Source organism: Emydura macquarii, unplaced genomic scaffold (genome assembly GCF_026122565.2).
Source record: "Emydura macquarii macquarii isolate MOO-44397 ecotype Brisbane River unplaced genomic scaffold, CSIRO-AGI_Emac_v2 contig_691, whole genome shotgun sequence".
Classification (NCBI taxonomy): domain Eukaryota; kingdom Metazoa; phylum Chordata; order Testudines; family Chelidae; genus Emydura; species Emydura macquarii.
The window spans coordinates 1,631,893-1,645,391 of NW_027130828.1; the positions used below are offsets into that span (position 1 = coordinate 1,631,893).

General features: G+C 42.6%; 1 protein-coding gene across 3 annotated transcripts in view; it reads right to left on the reverse strand.

Annotated features, from left to right (window-relative positions):
• Positions 1-13,499, reverse strand: part of PBX3 (PBX homeobox 3) — a 151,681-nt gene that overhangs the window by 91,137 nt on the left and 47,045 nt on the right. The window contains exon 1 of one of the 3 annotated variants that reach the window (XM_067541675.1): positions 5,714-5,734. The exons of the other annotated variants lie outside the window; for them this stretch is intronic. Within the exon in view, the coding sequence (XP_067397776.1) occupies positions 5,714-5,726 (13 nt within the window). The 5' untranslated portion in view covers positions 5,727-5,734. Of the gene's footprint in view, positions 1-5,713; positions 5,735-13,499 lie in introns of those variants that run through there. 3 annotated transcript variants of the gene reach the window in all.

Genomic DNA, 13,499 nt, shown 5'->3' on the forward strand with positions numbered 1-13,499 from the left:
ATTTCAGGCTTTAGGCTGCACTTTTGCTGCTTCATTGGAACATAAAAAGTTGCATGGCACTGCATAAGGGGAGATGAGGAATGCTCCCTTATTGCAAGCTCAGAGTATTCTTGTATTCCCACACTGCCACTGTACTGTGATTTTTCCCCCCTACTCTGTCCCTGGATCCTCTGTGTTTTCAGGTGCAGTGTTTGCTTTGATGATGCCTTAACCCACAAACAGGCTGCAGTTGTTTACCCACTGGCAGAGCTTCGAATATTATATTCTCACATTTTTAAATCAGTGCAGACACCTGAGACAAAAAGTGTCCCAAAAGCTGCCTACAAGAGCTACATGCTGGTCACTCTTTCTTGTCAAGGTTGATTTATTGCCTCCTTGCTGTTCAATTTCACATTTTGTCCTCATCATATCCATGGCTCATGATCATTCTAGGCTGACCCTTGTAGGGCAGGCAGGGAATATTGATAAAACAATTATCTGTTAGCCATTCATTTGATTTTCCATTTCAATTACGGATTGCACAAGGCAAAAGGAAAAAGATTGCATCATTGATTTTTCTACCTTACAACAGTAAAGAGTTGCTTTGATGGTTATAAAATGAATGCAACTCAACCATGCTTTTAAAGGTCATATTTTTTGTTTTACTGTATTTTTTAAAGCCTCAACATATGCAACTCTACAGGAAAAAAGCCTGTATCGTCAGATCAGATAACTAGAGCCACAGCTACACAAAGCAAGGAAACACAAGTGAATAAAAGCTTGCTCTAGTGTATTTGTAATAAATCTGATTCTTCCCCAACACAATTTTTTGAATGATTTCACAGCTGAAACTCAGCTGTGTTGTTGAAAGCCTGCCTGCAAATGTTTCTCTTTGCATGCAGTTCAGGAGAACTTAACAAGCCATTCTCGGGAAAGTGGCCTCCTGCCTGATGAAAAGCTCCATGTGCTGCCTCTGGACTCTGCAGTATTATTGCACATGAGGAGTTTGTTCAGTTCACGCAATATGCAGGGAGCTGTTACAAAGAGAGAAGTATTATCCCTACTAAACATAACTATGCTAAAACTTCACCTATCGGAAAGGATGATAATGTGCTATTGCTAGCCAGTGATCCAGGACGGTCACAGTCACACAGAAATGGTGCTGAACCTACTATACTTCATTACGGTTCAGCGCATGGTACAGCTCCAGGGGATTTTCACATGGCCGACCTTAAGAAAAGTTCAGCCTTTGATCAAGGTTTAGTGTTCCTGGAGCAGCAATGGTACAGGAAAGGGTTTCCATTTTCTGTGCCATAAGGCGCCGATGTTGATCTCCTTAAAGCCCTAGAGTTTTCTTCCAAGACTGGATTACGCTCAGCAATTAAGGTAATGAACTAGCTGAGGTAACAAAGCATAATGATCTCTTTTGTCCTTTGAATTCTTATGAACTCCACTCATTCACAACAGTCTGGAATGCAAAGCTTTCTCAAATACTGTGCGGTTTAAAACTATGTAAAAATGATTACTTCCATTATGCCTTCATGGGTTTGACATTTTTAATTTAAACACCTGTAATATTTAAGCATACTTTTCAGAACCAAAATACCCACTCAAAGAATGCTAGCTTACATTCTTGTAATATTTTGACATCTTATGAATATTATTTTAATGCCTGAAAAGATAATGTGATGAATCCATTACAAATATATCAAAATATGTGTGTGCGGGGCTGTTTCTTCCTTTTAATTCCAAACCAGTGGATTTTTTTTAAATGAGGCACAAGCATCTGCAAGAGCGGTGATATTTTCCTAAGGCAGCGCGTTGTGTTAATAACAGAAGCAGCCTAACCACATTGTCTCTCCAGAATCCATGTAGGCAAATGCAACAGAACTTTTCCTTCAAATGAAGTCCTTTTAGACTATATTGAAATTCACCTTACAAGCTACAATCTCTTCCGAGTGTAGGGTATTTTTTATTATGCAGCTATTTTACTTTTCAAAGGGTTTGTTTAATATTTTATTTATTTATTTAGAAACATTTGGCTACTATTTTTACATTTTTTCAAATCTTTTGCATGATATAAACCTTCTGCACAGCAAAATCCGCTGCACTCTGATCTTTCATCTTAACACATTTCCAGCCCCAAATTTCACTTCAATCTCACCTCATCTCTCCATACTACATTAACCCCTGGCAATTGCCTTCCAAATGACCCCATTAAGCTGTAATTGCCTCAGCAGGCCTGCACTTTCGCTTGTAATTCTGTACCTCTCATCTCCCAGACATTCTCTCAGCATCATTTCGTGTTCTGGCTCCCTTCACTGAGCTCAGCTTATGACCTCGCCGCACCATGGCCGAAATGACTACTAAAAGCATAACAGAGACGGAATTCCATTACTTATTTTTAAAAGTTCTCTGGTGCCCTAATGTAATATTCTTTGGGGACTGTTGTCAAGGATACCGAGCACCAGCCATTAAAACCTTTTGTTTCCCAAGGCATTCCATCTTTTATTAATAAATAAAGATAAAGAGAAGCTCATCATCCACCTTCCAGAAAGTCAGCATGTGTTTGCAAGGGCCTGGTACGCCTTCAGTTCCTATTCTTCTCCCAATATTTAGAGAACAGTCTGAGACTTAGGAAGGAGCAGTGAAACACAGGCTGGAAGCAGCAGTGTCCTCTTTACTGTAAAACGACTACACAAAAACAAATTAAAATCATTCTGCAGACAATTCTGCAAGAACAGCTCTACACGGTAATTTTCCTGCCTCTGACGCATGCTCCTGTCCCATCCATAATGATAATTGAAGCTGAGATCTGAGCAGCCTTATGCATGGAACAGAAGTGATCCCGGATAAAAAACTTGAGCTATCATATTGCACTGTCCGAGCTAACAGTTGATCAAGGATAATGCGCATGCCCAATGGGGATGAACAAAATAATCTGGAAAAAGTTGGCTAATCCTCTAACTGGGTTTGTGGCTCAAGTGTTTAAGAAGGAATCTCCTGTGCTCACTGCTGTTGTGAGGTGGGCAGGAGACATATATTTTAGATTAAAAATTAACTGGTACTGGATCCAAGCGAGCCTTTGTAGCAAGCAGTAACCTTTTCATTTTATGGCCATGACACTGAAAAAGTAAGAGTCCTCTTCTCCCATAAAATATACAAACACAAGCATGCTGAAAAATGGAGGTAGTTTTTTTTCTTTGGCAGAGAAAGAGTTTGACTCTTAATTCATAATAAAACTTAGTGCACAGGCAGAGCGTGGTTCTAATGGCAGGGGAGGGATCTAGATTCAGAACTGGAAAACCACAGTCACTAGAGCAGTTGCTCCTTTGGTGTGAATGGCTCAAAATTCTAGGGCAAGGTAAGCCAGCAGCAGAGAGACCTTAGAACAAGGCAACCAAAATTCTGCTCTAGTCACATTCTGACACCCCTCGTCTGTCACTGTGGTACCTAAATACCAAAAGAGCCTGGCTGCAGCCTAACCTCGGAAATCAATGGCAAAGCTCCCAAAAGCTTCAATAGTGGCAGGTTCCTGTGCATGGCATCTAAGTCCTGTTTTCACTAGCCTAGAGAAGTGGGGAAGAAGCCTAAGGGTTTCCCTGCAGTCTGGATCAAGACAACACTGTGCCAGTGCTGTGATGATAAAACAACCCCCTGACTTTCCCTCTCAGTTTCCGGAATTTTGAATGACCATTTTCTGTGCCTGTTGAGGCTAACTTTGCAGGTGGCCACCCAAACCATTTGGAGAGGAACGAGTTTTGTAACATGGCGACACCCCAGCCCAGATTTGTTTTGCCATGCCGACAACTTGAGTTAAATTAGCACTGAGGTGTTAAATCCAAAGATTTTCACAGTGTGGGTTTTCTGTTCCAAACAGCCTTGCTGTTCGAAGCGGCGAAAGGGGAGAGTTACATGCACTACACAAGCCACTGCTGACTCTACAAGTGTTATGGTGTTTCACTGAGGGGTCCACAGGAGAACATTTGCCAGCTTGAAGCAAAGCTCCTGCATAACCAACCAGCTGGGAAGAAAGAATTTACTTCTCTTCTCTTCTCTTCGGTTTTGTTTTTGTTTGTTTGTTTAAAAAAACAGTTTTGAGCTACAGAAGAAATAAAAAAAAATAGGGGCAAATTCTGCCCTCACTTACAGGATACCATCTCTACACTACCCATCCCATGGGAAAAAGCACAGCTGTATGGGGGGGAAGGGCCAGAATAAATGGGGATACGAGCGGGATTACCATTTAGAGCATATTTCTGAAACACACTTTGAAAGTGCATCCCTACTCCAGGAAATGGCTCTCTAAACATAGCACCATAGGGCTCCATGTTTATTGTCTCCCCGATCTGCTCAGTTTACATGTGCTGCAAGCTTAGCTTGCGATCTAAGGTCAAGCTGGATTCTTTCTGACTTGCACATCATCGATAAGAATAATGATTCTGCAATGGATACTTAGTTGACAATTCTGTTGCTGTGAACAGAATCTAGTTCCCTCTGCCTTTGAGGTGCTGTCTTTCCATGGTCATTTTCTGACCATAACTGCAAGTGCACTTCAAGTTCTCATGCAAAAGAGGAAGTCACACTAATGCTAGGTGGATGAAAACCTAGTGATTGTGGAATAAAGGCTGAAATCCACCAATCGGTCCTGTTGGGCTTGAGCACTGCAGAAATCTAAATGGTAAAGGAGTTTCTGGTTGTCATTTTTTTTTATACCATAAGTGTTGCAAAAATGAAGTTAGCACAGAATATTATCTGAAGCAGGCTATTTTCAGAATCCCAAGTAAAAGCAGAGTTCTAAGAGCTCACCATGTATAAGTTTATCCTAGCTACAAGATGGAGAAGAGCTGAATCTAAAGGAAAGAATTATTTTATGCACGCAACGTTCCTGCAAAGTGATACTGTGTCAACATGAATGTATTTTACAGTAAAAGTGGGTGTCATACGTAGAGTCAATGTTTTTCTGCAGGCTAGTGCAGCCACAGTAGGCTAGAACTTTGAGCGAAGTTGTCAAACGCACTGATGCTTGACTTCAGTAAGACAGCCCAGCACTCGTGAACTAGCATGGAGCAATCTCTGTAAAGGTTTCCCCCCTCCTCCCCCAAACCACACACACCCTCTGCCATGAGATCCTTTGAGCTCCTTAGCAGAGCAGGTAATGAAGTTAGTCTAATCAGTTAACTGCTTTGGGCCACCAGAGGAAAGGAAAAACAATATTTAAATATTACATGAAACCAGGTTGTGGGAGCTTTCTGCGCTGGCTTGATGTCTGGGCTGGGTCTGCTTCTTTGGTTGCATCTGAGCTGAATATTACAGTAAACAGCACAACTCTATCTGTATTTATTCTAAGCACTAGGCAGGAAATTTCCATTTCATGCATTACTCATGTTTTGCAGTGATTCCACAAAGTCAGTGCTTACACTTAACATAAAACCAAGAGGAACTCTAATTGGTTTGTTGTTGCTATTGTTTGAAAATTCAATTTAGGCTTATTGGGCTCCAATTTTGTTTGCTTTTGACTACAGTAACACAAGCGTCACTGAAATGCAATCACAGAGCTGAATCTAAAGTCAATTCAAGGAGTTTTGTTGGTTTTTTTTTTAAAAGTCAGTCTCATCACATCGTGCTCATCTGCACATAAATATCACTGCTATGGGCATCATGGGAAGACACATCAACAAGTTCTAACAAAACAAGCTCCAAAGCCACACACCTAGTTATTCCTTCCCCTTACCTTCCTGGTGCATCCTTGCCTTCTGTTTCTGTCCTGTTTTGATTATAAGTCTTGGGGAGGGGCCATCTTTGTTTGGTATCTTGCACAGCACTGAACATATTGTTGGTACTTAAGGAACGATGATGGAGACCCCATCAAATTCGATGGATGAGCTACAGTCACTTACTCTGAGTTCTGCGATGAGATCAAAAACCAACTTTGGACCTGCAGCCACAGGTGAAGACAAATGACAAAAGAATGTGCACTGCTTTTAGCTTTCCTCCTCACATGTCTCTCCTCGCTTGCAAGAATTCACAAGCTCTTGAAATCTTTCAGTCCCAGGTAGCAGAGCTGCCACCATATAATCTTGTCTTGGGCTAAGAGCTCTCAGGTATTGAGGTCAACATTGCAAGATTGGAGGTTGGCCTTGAGAGTGTCCTTGTAAATGTTTTCTTGGTCTAGCCCAAAAATGAGTTCCAGTCTGCAATTCTCCATACAAGACAGCCTTCGGTATTCTAGTGTCAGACATATGGACCACATGACTGCACTATTTCAGATGCACTTTCACTATAAAAGTTCAATGCCTGTGATGTTGCAGCACTCAAATGGCAAGATTTGTTTCAAAACACCAAGGTCCTTAATTCCCATTATTCACCATAGACATCATAGGTGGAACTGGCCCAAGTGTTTTACGTACCATCGATAAGTGGTCCACATATTGCAACTGTAGAGTGCAGTGAGAACAACAAAGTGCTAAACATTAATTTTTGTTTGCAGTCTGACACCATGTCATTCAGAGATGACGCTGAAGTTTTCCAAAGGCATTGCTGGCTGCACCAATGTGCTCCATAATGTCATTGGCTATCATTGCATCTCATGAAATGACACTGCCTAGAAAACAAAATTTGTCAACAACCTTAAATGGAACATCATCAATGGACAAAACTGGAGTATTTGCAGTACTTCCCGGTTGAGGCTGGACCATGACTTCTGTCTTCTTTAGGCAGATTGTTAAGCCAAAATGCTTTGCTGCATTCAGTGAGCAACTGAATGGCCCTGAGGTTATAGGCCAATAAAGCACAATCATCAGCGAACAGTAATCCGCGAATAATTGTCTTCATAACTTTTGTTTTAGTACACAAGCGATGCATATTCAAGACCCCTCCATCCATATGGTACTGCATATAAATGCCACAATCAATGTCTCTGAATGAATCTATTAGAACAGCTGCAAACATGATGCTAATAATGTTAAAGCAAGAACACAGCCTTGTTTTACTCCACTGGTGACAACAAAGGGAACTGAGAAGCAGCCTCGGTGAAGGACATGAACCTGTATTCCTGCATGAAAAAAATTTAATAATTCTGACAAATTTATTGGGGCAACTGAGCATGCGGAGGACTGTCCACAGACCATCTCATTTTACAGAGTTAAAGGACTTAGTAAGACTGACAAAAACTGCATATAGATCTTGATTCCACTTGCAACATTTCTCCTGAATTTGCCAGAGTGCAAAGATCATGTCTGAAGTACCATGCCCCAGGACAGAAGCCACATCAGGCTTTCAGGCAGTATCTTCTCTGCAAGTTGATCAGCTAGCCAGTTTATCATAACATGCGCCAGTATCTTTCCTGCACTGGCAAAGAGCAAAATGCCACAATGATTATTGCAAGAAGTTCAACTGCTTTTCCTTCTGTAAAGGTGAATAATGTAGGGATCTTTAAATTCTTGTAGCATAAACTCCTGTTCCCAAAACCTTAAATAGAGGCCAGTGAGCTTCTTGATCAGCTTATGGCCCCACATTTAAAGATCTCCGCAGGGATACCACTGCTTTGCCATTTGCTTGACAGCTTTCCATATTTCAGATGTTCGACGGAATTGAGAGTTGGTCTTGAATTGAAGTTGTTAAAGATCATCAGGCATTGATGCTGACATGCTGGACGGGCAGTTCAGAATCTTATTGAAGTTTTCTGCCCATCTTTTCAGAATGTGTCCATGAACGGTCAGCATCAGTGATCCATCTGCATTCCAAATAGGGGTGGTACCATTGGACTGCCATACGCAGTCGTCAGCTCATCAAAAAATTATTTGGAGTCTTTTTGGTCTGCTGCTGATTGAAGCTTCTCGGCTTTCATCTTCCACCAGCTATTCTTCATGTGATGAAGCTTAGTTGCACATTATACTTTACATGAATAAGCCATCTTTTAATAGATGACTTTTTATCACTTACCAATAACATATGAAGAGCATACATGGATGTAAGGAGTTGTTTTATCTCAGCGTCATTTTCGTCAAATGTCAGCTAATAATTGGCTCCTAATACAACATTATAATGTGCTCCCTCAACAACCAGGGACAGTGAGATGCTAACATAACCACTTTTCTTGTGTATGTGTATGCTCACCATTAGCCTAAGTGGAACTTAAATGCTGCATAGGCCTTCCTTGGCTCTCTGCACAGGAGTGAGTTTCACCCTATCTCACTAACTTACTTTGGCCTTAGCCACTGGCATAGGCTTCTAGCATGTAGTCAAAAATCAGCCTTAGAAATGCGACAAGTACAGAGGTGGAAATTACAAAGACAAAGCAGTTCCTTGTGGTTGGCCCTGCAGTATGACTAGTTCGTCAACCAAAGGTTCTTCTAGTTCGTTAACTAAATCTGAATTACAGGGAGACACTACTGCTAGGTCCAGTTGTACTGGGACACTGTCCATCAAAAGTAGCACCTCTTAAGAAAAGCATGGTGTCAATTCTAAAGCAGATGCAAACCTGAAGAAACAAGTCACATTTCTGACACTTCCAAATCCCTTTACTCTTGTCTCCCTGAGAAGAATTAAGTTAATTAACTCCATGCCCTATTTATTTCTCACCTATATGTGGAGAAGGGCAAAATCTCTGACCTCTCAGAAAGAAGGCCATGATGCAGTAAGGGTCCAGTCACCACATCTAGTCGAAGAGGGGAAGGAAGCAGTGGTCAAGCAATCAAATTCTGAATATGCATTTTGTGATTGCCAGGGAACACTGCATGTCGTCAAGAATTAAAGAAGAAGAATGGTGCATGAAACACAATTTAAAACCACCAATGAAAAGTGGGAGTGGTTTCTGGTTTTTTTCCTTTAAGTCCATATCAATATAAGTGACACTGCAGGACATGGTGGCCCTAAAAATCAAGTACAAAACCAATAACCAATCCCCCTGGGCCCAGAAGACCACTGTGGATTTCATCTACACAGTGATGTTGCCAGTCAAGCAGGCCTTTAGAAGAAAAACAGGGGAGTTCCCAATGCTTTCAAAGAAATTCTTCAACTTGGGAAAAGTTTCTTTTTTTTTTGTCAAAGACTTCCCCATCTGTAAAAATATTTCTGTGAGACATATTAAGTGAAAGTTCCAGGAATGGGCTGCAATCATGCATTGCACATCTTCACTGTTCTGTGACTTTCCCATTTAAATAGGATAGCCTTAGGACAGTTCTAGTGTGCACCCCGGGAATTGTGGAACAGTCCCACAACTGGTATTGTATTTAGGGGGAGATGTTAGGAATGACAGCTTGATAGGGTAAAAGACTCGGGCCTCAGAAAGTGTTCTCTGGTCCTAAAAAGTCTTCTGGTAGCCTTGCTTGTGCTGCCATCCTTCTGGTAACAGTACTACTTGCCGGCTTCCTTACTGTATTCAGATTCTAGAATCAGTGGAATGGTTGAAAAGAAGGAATGTGTCTTGGTAACATGGCTTGGTTTAAGAGTCACAGAAAGAATTACTTCTACTCCCATATAGATACTGGAACGACATCCACAAAAACAAAGTGTGGGAGGCCACATCAAACATGCACATACCCATCCCCTCCCATCAACCAGGCACACATCCGCACACACACGCCACCCCCGCCCACCAATACCCCCAAATCTTCCTAGCCAGGTGCTTGACACAACAGAACTTCTAGATACATAACGCAATTCCAGCAGAAACTATTGAAACACAAAATGCACGTTGACACACAAATACCACTAGCAGCTACAGCAAAAATGATGAGAGCCCTGGCACAATTTCAGAATGCAAGGGAGAATCTGGACTGGGGCTTGGGGATTTTCTAATCACCACCTGAATGGGTCAGCCCGATCTAGAGAACTGGTCTATGGGAAGACTCTTCCATTCAAAGGCCTCTAGAGACTCTTCTCATACCAGGCATTGAAAAGTCATCGGCGCCATCTCTGGGACTGCTCTACTGGCTTTCCCAATGGCGTAGGCTAGGTAGGACAAAGAACCGTACAGAACTGGAGGCATTATTCTAAACAGAGGGACTTGGTCTCAACGTTAACTGCATTAGACAGATTCTTACATTATATACTGAACCTCAGAGAATGGCACCAACATGGGTACCATGAGTGAGCAATATAAACACCTATGAGGCAAAAAGAGGTGGGCTTCGTCTCTGTGTAGAAAGTAATTGGAGGAGATGAACCTTCCCCCACTCTCTGCATTAGGAAAACAATTGTTCATGGGGCTAGATGGTACATACAACATCACACATCTGTGCCCAGCTGGATGTACCACACAGTGTCCCCACAGCTGGACGCAGGAGGGTGATGACTCCTGGGCAGAGGCACAGGGTGGATTTAAAATGGATTGTGGCCTGACCCTTCAGAAAGAGCCATCCACAGCACCGTGAGGACCCTTCCACTCCCCCATGCTGGGCACTGGGATTGATTTCTCCTTCACACAAGGATAGATGTGATGAATGGGCATGAAGAAAAGCTGGGTGTAACCCTGGAAAATAGCATCTGCAGCATTTTCCATTCTTATTCTCAGTTTTTGCTTTCCAATGATGTTAAGTTGTGTAGGAAGGTTTACCTACCTATCTAGCCACTCAGGTACCATGGAGTGCTACAAAATGGCTGTCAGTAAACAAAGTACAATAAATGTCCATGAACTGGAGAAGGCATTTCCTGTCTCACTGTCCTAGGGTCTGTGGTTCTCTGAGGTTGTGCTCGTTGCTCTCTGATGGGACCCAGAGCATAGTATTGGGCCATTGCTGACCTGCCCTGAGGGCTGTCTCCTGTGGGTACCTCAGGGTTTCTTCCCCACACCCCCTGTGTGTGTGAGAGGCAGTGTGATGGTTTGGACAGCAGTGGCATCGGTGTGCTGCTGATACTCGGTTCTCCCTCTACCTTTCATCAGGTACGGGCTGTGTGGAGCATGCACTGGGGCATGGCTGAGAGGTAGGTGCCTGAAGCTCAGTCCCGATAAGACAGAGGTAACGCAAGCTGAGGCTCGCAGGGCTGATAACTGTCTCCTCAGCTGAAAGGTCCATGCCCGACTTCTGTTACTAAAGTTTGCAACCTTAGGATTCCATTTAATCTCAGCTGCTTGTGGACACCCAGAAAGCAGCTGTGGCCGACGGTGCTTTATTCTCAGCTGCAGCTGGCAAGGAGGTTGTGACCTTTGCTGTTGGTTGTGAGCCTCAGTTGCCTACCCCTCTGTGACCTACAGATTGTACCACTGCAATGCACTCTGAAACTACCTCCCCCAACAGAGAGCATGGGGGGAAGCAGGCCTTGCTGCGTGGTGTGCCTGATGCAGGTGGGACATGACTGCTGGCAGGCCCTGGATTGGAATGTGTGAGGCTGATGCAGGTGTCCTCAGAAAGAGACCTGCAGCTCATAAACTAGCTCCCCAGCTGGTCCCACCAACCTTGACCGTTGCGGCAAAGCCCCTGTGCCCAAACTCGCTCTGAGGGGTGGTTTTTTAGGAGAACTATTTAGGTTGCATGTGTTCTGTTAGGGTTGTAATTTTGTGATGGAGGCCACAGTGGGCATGGAAATAATGATTGGAATGAAGTCCATGAAATCTCGGAAATGGCTGTCAAACCAGATGTGATTAGGCCCCCAGACTGAGTGGCGTTGCAACCTGGCGCACAGGAGCACAGCACCACTCACGTTTACCCCTTCCATCCCTCTGTAAACGGAGACAGATGGGCCAAACCTGAGTGCTGTGACCCTGTGCACCAGTTGCAACCCCTGGAGTGGGAAGCTGGGCCCAGCCACCCCCGCAGAACAGGAGCTGCCACTGAGGAGTGAGTGTGGAGTGGGCTCGCTCTCCAACTCCCCCACCCCAGGCTTCCCCTTTCAACTTTCCCACTACACTCAGCGTATGTTGATGTAGTGAAAACTACATTATTTCATGTCCTTTCCATGGCTAATTTTTTTCCCCAGATGTCTGCTATGAAATACACTAAAAGTTTTCATGTCAAAATCATAGCCTTATGCATGGCTTAGGTGTTTGTACTGTAAATGCACATGTGGGCCAAGTGGAAAGATACATAAAATCAATATTTCACATGATATCCTGACAAACCCTTGATCTAAAGAGGAACTTTCTAGAACAGTTAATGTATATGATAAAGGAAACACATTTGATTATTTCTGTTCCTCAAATATAGCTTCTAACTAGTGGCCCACCTGTGCAAATCCTCAGTCAGTTTTCCTTTCCGTTCCTCAGTTTTCATTAATGATAGATGTAAGTGTTGTTAATTTCAATGCAGTGACAAATATAGGCTAATTTTGTAATACCTCTCCCACCCCTTAGATAATCTCCCTGGATCCAAGTTGTATCAATCCCTAAAGTACAAACCAGAATGAACTATAGACAAGTTCTAATATTAAAAAGTCTCCTAAAAGATAGATATTTAAGAACAAGATGGAAGAAAATTCTTCAGCTAATAAAAGACTCCAAAAAAACCCCTAGAACAGTTCCTCCCAATTGCCCAGTCCAGTAAAGTATTACTCTGTACTAGAAACAAACAATAAGTACTAAATGCATCTAAAGGCCCATATTATAGATGTTTCATATGAAACAACATATCCTTTTTGTAGCAAAAATGATACAAAGCAGAAGCTGACAATAAATTTTTCCTTTCAGTTTTAATCAGGCTTCCTGTTGTAAAAGCGCAGCAGACAGTGACGCGAGACACTGGCTCCCAACTTCAGTTCACCTTTGCAGTTCCACAAGGGACACCATGTCAAGATTGTTCAGCTTTTTTGATGAGTGCTGCGTGGGTAACTAATGTGTAAATGCAGATACGTAGAGAAAGCAGCTTTGACAGTGATGTATTGCAACTGGTTCCAGATGTCGGCAAGGGAGACTTGGTGAGGCACCTGGGGCTCGGCTGCCACACAGCAGCGCCAGCACCGACCCAGTCTTCAAATAGATCACAAGGCTTTAACTCTCCAATTATAACCGTATTAAACAACCATCACTCGAGCTTCTGCTTCTCCTCTTCCAGGACAACTACCAAATATGTCTGTGGTGTTGCTCAAATTTTAATTTTAATTAAAGGGAGATAAGCTGCAACGTGCAGCTTAGCATTAAACTTAGCAGTTTGGCTGTCAATGGAAAACTTAAAAGCAAGCTGCTGAATCAGTCAAAATTAACCTGATATTAATGTTTAACTTTTTTTTTATATCATTACACCAAAACCTGCAGATTGCACATGCTGAATGTTTAATTAAACATTCCCTAATTACTAAAGTAAATGTTGAGCTTGCTCAACAAATGTTATACTTCCTATGGAAGATTACTAACAGGTAGTGGATTTGCCTTTGATATTAGAGCAACCTGTTGTGACAGGCACTTTTAAACGAGACTCTGGAGGTATGAGGTCCCCTTTCCTAACTGACTGTATAATCTGCTAGAACTCCACTTGATACAGACTACAGTTTGGTAAATTGTGTATTTAGCCATTGTTCCAAGAACAGAGAGATGCAGTCAGCTGAGCGCTCTGCAGCTACACCCAAACAGACAGGCCCAATCCTGC